The sequence below is a fragment of the Protobothrops mucrosquamatus genome, unplaced genomic scaffold, assembly GCF_001527695.2.
Source record: "Protobothrops mucrosquamatus isolate PMUCROS unplaced genomic scaffold, P.Mucros_1.0 scaffold9539, whole genome shotgun sequence".
NCBI lineage: Eukaryota > Metazoa > Chordata > Lepidosauria > Squamata > Viperidae > Protobothrops > Protobothrops mucrosquamatus.
In genome coordinates, this window is record NW_015395328.1 from 1 (window position 1) to 6168 (window position 6168).

At 40.7% G+C, this 6168-nt stretch overlaps 1 protein-coding gene across 1 annotated transcript; it reads left to right on the plus strand.

Moving 5' to 3' along the window:
* Positions 1-143: 143 nt before the first annotated feature.
* Positions 144-1476, plus strand: LOC107301003 (cathepsin Z). Its single transcript, XM_015830276.1, has 2 exons — positions 144-312; positions 1158-1476. The coding sequence occupies exons 1-2, from the start codon at positions 160-162 to the stop codon at positions 1269-1271; spliced, it is 267 nt and encodes an 88-aa protein (XP_015685762.1). The 5' UTR covers positions 144-159; the 3' UTR covers positions 1272-1476.
* The last annotated feature ends 4692 nt before the right edge of the window (positions 1477-6168 follow it).

Below are 6168 nucleotides of genomic sequence, written 5' to 3' on the forward strand. Positions count from 1 at the left end.
TTTAATCGCTGTACTACACCGGTTCTTACTAAATCTGACCAAAATCAGGCTTTGTGATTGGATAGTGGTCTTCATGGGGGTGTCTAAAGCTGCTAGTTTCAGTAGTTTTCATCCTGAAGGTTTTATTCTTGCCTTTTGTTTTTATGTAGTTGTGGGATCATGGCCACTTCCAAACTGGATGCATACAGTGGAGGCCTGTATGAAGAATTCAGCATCTTGCCTATAATAAACCATATCGTCTCTGTTGCTGGTTGGGGGGTAGAAAATGGGACAGAGTATTGGATTGTCCGGAACTCTTGGGGAGATCCCTGGGTAAGGAAGACACGATACATCAATCTATATTACTACTTTTTAAGTATTTAACTGAGTGGGCAAAGTTCCCTGCTTGATATGGCAGGCTATGAGCGTTCCAGCTGTGAAATATACCAACAAGCTATACAGGGGTACGGTTTAGTTAAATCTTTATAGTCCTTGACTTAAACAACTATTAATTTAGTGACCATTCAAAGTTACAATGGCACTAAAATTACAAGCAATTTTCACACTTCTGGCCATCTCGGCATCCCCATGGTCATGCGATGAAGATTTGGGTGTTTTACAACCAGCATTTAATTACAATAGTTGCAGTTTCTGGGTCATGTGATCATCATTTGTGACCTTCCCCGATGGCTTGTGACAAGGAGGGTCAATAGGGGAAACTGGCTTGCCTTAATGACTGCAGGATTCACTTAACAACTGCAGTGATTTGCTTAATTGTTTTTGTGGCAAAAAGGTTGTAAAATCAGTGTGACTCACTTAACAACAGAAATTCTGGTCCCAATTGTGCTTGTAAGTCGTGTTACTTCATTATTGCTGTTTAGGAAAAGTTACTTCTTGATTAGATGTAATTTTCTATCTTGTAATTCTCTATCTTGGACCCAGATTACAGTTGATGATTTAAAATATTTTTAGGGTGCTACCTTAACACAAGAACTTAATACTCTTACATCAGTGTTTCTCAACCTTGACAATTTTAAGGCATGTGGACTTCAACTCCCAGAATTCCACAGCCAGCATTGCTGGCTGTGGAATTCTGGGAGTTGAAGTCCACATGCCTTAAAATTGTCAAGGTTGAGAAACATTGTCTTACATGAACGTGTGCAACTAATGTCTTTCAGGGAGAACGTGGCTGGCTTCGGATCGTGACCAGTGCATATAAAGATGGAAAAGGAAGATACTACAATTTGGCTTTGGAAGAGGAGTGTGCTTATGGAGACCCAATACTCACCTGAATTTGCCACTGCACTTTCTTTGACGGGTGCTTTTGGAGATTTTGATATAAAGGAAGATATCCTGCAAGATGCACTATTCTTAAGAAAGAGGCCGTGCTATGCAGTAGCATTTGAAATATTGATGAAGTATTACTTTAATTCAGTATTTCTTTTTAAATGATGAATAAAGGTAAAAGCTTCTCCTGTCCAGTTGTGTTGGACTCTAGGGAGCAGTGCTCGTCTTCATTTCCGCCGAGAGAGCCAGTGTTGTCCAAAGACATTTTCTGTGGTCATGTGGCCAGATTGGCTGTACACCAAGGTGCACAGAACGCTATTAACTTCACACTGAAGTGGTACCTATTTATCTACTCGCATTTGCGTGCTTTCAAACTGCTAGGTGGGTAGAAGCTGGGGTAAGGATGGAAGCTCACCCCATCACACCATGCTTGGGTCTTGAACTGCCAACCTTCTGATTGAAAAGCCCAGAATCTTAACCGCTAGGCCAGGGCTTTTCAACCAGTGGTACGGGTACCACCTGTGGTACATTGGCACGTGGCAGGTGGTACGCGGCCATCCTAGAAAAGTGGTAGCGGGGGAGGGGAATTAGAGCACCGCTGGGCGGGCAGGCAGGTGTCTTGCTCGGCTGTGCTTTGGGGGGCTACTTTTTTCAGTGCCATTGTAACTTCAAACAGTCACTAAGCCAACTGTTGTAAGTCGAGGATTACCTGTACTTTATCACTTTTTTCCTTTTTTTTTTGTCATCAAGTTTTTGACACCTTGCTAGGCAACTGGTGGTACTTGGATGTTGCCATATCCTAAAAGTGGTACAAATGGTGAAAAGGTTGAAAACCCTGCGCTAGGCCACCAATATCCACTCCTAAATCGACATCTGTTCATTGGGTACACAGAAAATAAATGCCAGAAAGTTTGCTTTCTTCTTGAAAATATTCACCAGTTGTCATCTATGCCAGGGGTAGGCAACCTTGGCTCTTTAATGACTCGTGGACTTCAACTCCCAGAATTCCTGAGCCAGCCATGCTGAGGGGAAAGGGAGAGGTTTCCAAGCTGAGCCATGCTGGCTCAGGAATTCTGGGAGTTGAAGCCCACGAGTCATAAAAGAGCCAAGGTTGCCTACCCCTGACTATGAATTGGCAAAATAAGATATACATTTGATGCTGGGGGTCCTACATCCCAAGGTTGTAAGTCAATGATGGTGATAAAGCAAAATGTCATGGCATGAAGTAAGGCAGGTATTTAGGTAATTAGCAGCATATTGTGCATAACCACAGAAGCCTCAGGGGGCTCGTCAATTACTGTTCTCATCAACCCTGGGAACCTGACAGGGATGGGCTTTGTGCTACGGAAGCAGGAGAGCTCTTGTAGAGTCACTTCATTCAGCACCTACAAGGATCTGCAGAGTTATTTCATTCAACACTTGGCATGTTAGGTGTTTCTAAATTAAGGGCTATTACTATATTACTGGCTGCTTTAGCAAAGTCACGGGAATACTGCTTATTCAAAAGAAACAAGTACTGATTTATCTCCAAAAGCCAGGATTGTTTTTTCCGTCCTGTTTCTCTTTTTTCTTTCTTGCCAGTATTTGAAAATGCAAATCCATTTAACGCAAACATTTCATCGAGTTAAGAAAACAATTTCTCAAGGAGTAAGAAACGAACAATTTGGCTTTCTTTCGAGCTCAAAAATAGCACAGTAGGTGGTAGATGGGTCCCCACAGCATGGTCCAAAGTGCCTATGAAGGATCCTATATCATACTATCCTAATAAATATTTTTAAAGATCCTTTCCTACAATATTTGGATCTATGGTCTTTCAAAGTTTCTGCTGCTTTGAACTTCTGCTGCCATCTGTGCATTGTTTTGTCTTGTAATTAATTTTTTATTCACTTTCAGTTCATTTTTTTGTTGTCTATTTCTTGAAACGTAATTTCCAAAATAGTCATAAGACTACTTCTTTTTGAATCTCGGCCTGTTGTGGGCAGTGTAAATCCCCATCAAATCACAGTTGGTATCTGCAAAGAGTGTGATAAAAACACGAGATCAACCAAAAACATTGCTTCTTTTACTTCCTTATTTAAAAATAAAAGCTAAACTGTAATATTATGAGGAACATATTCTTACGAAAATAACACAGAGACTACAAATCATAAATCATACCCCCTGGTCATAAATTACTTCTTAGAAATCATTGTTTCGACCAGCTGGAGCCTGAGGTAGGTGATACAGAAAAAAATAGCTGCCCTGGCATCATGAATCATATCTGAAAATATCCCTAAATCTAACTTTGTCAGATAACACCTGCGCCCAACTATTGCATTATAAAAATAATAGGCACAATATGTTAAACTTTAAATTCCAGACACAACACTTCTGGGATTTAAGCAATTTTTAAAAGTCAGCACAGATACTCCCCTACTTACAACCATTCATTTAGTAATCCTTCAAAGTTATGAAGGACCTGAAAAAAGTGCCTTATGACTTTAAATTTATGACCTTCATAACACTGCTATAGTCATAATTTGGGCATTTGGCAGCTGGCACATATTTTATAATGGCTGCAGTATCCTGGGGGTTCTGTGATCGTCATTTGCGATTTTCCCAGCCAGGTTCCTATAATCAAAGACAATGGGGAAAGCCAGACTCACTTAATGACAGCATGATTCACTTATCAACTGCAGTGATTTGCTTAACCTCGGCAACTCATTAATCACCTTGCTTAGCAACATTAATTCTGGTCCCAATTGTCCTAAGTCAAGGACTATCTTATTACCAGGCTAAACTCATTAAGCAGATTTTGTCAGATACATGCTCCGTGATAGTTCAGCTTTAGCTCCTTGAGCCAGGAGAGATTCAGACAATTTGTTTAAAACTTCTATAAAGGTAGTCCTTGACTTACAACTATTCATGTAGTGACTATTTGAAGTTACAACGGCACTGAAAAAAGTGACTTATGACCGTTTTTCACACTTAGAACCATTGCAGCACCCCCATGGTCAAAATTCAGGGCTCATATTTATGACGGGGTTATGTTTCCCTTTTGCAACCTTCTGACAATCAAAGTCAATGGGGAAATCAGATTCACAAGTGTTACTAACTTAACAACTTCAATGATTCACTTAACAACTGTGGCAAGAAAGGTCGTTAAACAGGGAAAAACTCACTTAACTGTCTCACTTCGCAACAGAAATTTTGGGCTCAATAGAGGTTGTAAGTTGAGGACTACCTGTATAATGTGCCTATTAATATTGTTTCTGCCAAAGGCTGCTGAAGTGTTTCCTGCCTTCAATTTTGCCTATACCAGTGTTTCCCTGACTTTTTCCTCCATTATCCAAAACTGCTGATCAGAAAGTCTTATCCAACTTTGAGGACTCAAGATGAAGTCAAGTCCCTTCCTTTAGCACCTCAAAACTTTGATTGGTTGCTAAACAAAATGGTCATAACTTGAGGGCAACCTGTATTAGAACATCACTGAACTAACTTTTATGTTATGTCAACAAATCACCACTAGTAATTTCTTCAATTTTTGCCTTAATAAGAATACTTTGGGAAATTTTTTAGTGTATTTTGCTATCATCTATCTATCTATCTATCTATCTATCTATCTATCTATCTATCTATCTATCTATCTATCTATCTATCTATCTATCTATCTATCTATCTATCTATCTATCTATCTATCATCTATCTATCCATCTATCATATAGCAATTTTTAATTTTTTTTCTTCTTCTTCTTGTGCCATATTCGTTATCGGAGGTTGGCGATCATGTTGGCGATCATGTTTTTATCAGCAGCTGCACGAAAAAGTGCTGCTGAGTTTTGTCCAAACCAATCCCTTAGAGTTTGAAGCCACGATGTTCTTCTTCTGCCTGGACCTCGTTTGCCTTCAATCTTTCCCTGGAGGATTAAATGGAGTATGCCGTATTTTTCTGGGTGTTGCATCACATGTCCAAAATATTCTAATTTTTGTTTTTTAATTGTTTTGATGATTTCCCTTGGCTCTCCCTGGTGGCTCCTCATTTCTGATCTTGTCAACCCAGCTTATACGTAACAGCTGCCTGTAAATCCACATTTCAAATGCTTCTAGTCTCTTCAGGTGGCCTTCCTGTCAGAGACCAACTCTCTACTCCATAGAGCAGGATAGAAAAAATATAGCATCTGACAAGCCTGATTTTCAGTCTTAGGCTTATGTCATGACTGCAGAAGACCTTTTTCATTTTGAAGAATGCTGTTCGGGCTTTTTCTATCCTTGTCTTTACTTCAACGGTCATGTCCCAGCTTTCATGTAAATTAGAACCGAGGTGCGTGATCCTTTCAACTTTTTCTAGCGGTATTCCTTCTGAATTTATTGGTGGTAAATTAACGGGTTGTTTGCTGACGACCATGATCTTGGTTTTTGAGGTGTTAAGCTTCAAGCCGTATTTTTCAGATATTTCTGTAACACTATTGATGAGGAGCTGAAGGTCTTCATGCTTACTGGCAAGCAGAGCTGTATCGTCAGCATATCTTAAGTTGTTGATCCAAACACCGTTTACCGTTTGCAGTGTATGGGGTGTATGGGGTGTTCAGGGAGAGGTAGCACCTCTGGTGGAGGGCATGTCGTGCCCTTTTTTTAGGGCAGCTCGTACACCTTTGGTCCCCACCTGACACTCAGCTCTCACCTGTGGCTCCTAGTAGCTGTAACATGCGCAGCGGCCACACCCTGGGCAACAGCTTCGACAGGCTGGCCAAACCAGGTTGAGAGTAGCCGTTGTGTCTTCGACATTCGGTGAGCAAGGGATTTGTCTATCCCAAGCATGTGAAGACAGACTCTGGCGGATTGAGCGGATGAGACCTATTAAAATAGGACCAACGATCATGAAGGCAGTTTCTGCAAGCGACGTGGTACGCTGAGAGCACGGCA

Excerpts from the sequence above, each read along its gene's own strand:
- LOC107301003 (XM_015830276.1), top strand. The coding sequence starts at position 160 with ATGGCCACTTCCAAACTGGATGCATACAGTGGAGGCCTGTATGAAGAA. Across the intron at positions 313-1,157 it reads ACTCTTGGGGAGATCCCTGG|GGAGAACGTGGCTGGCTTCG; the intron begins GTAAGGAAGACA and ends AATGTCTTTCAG.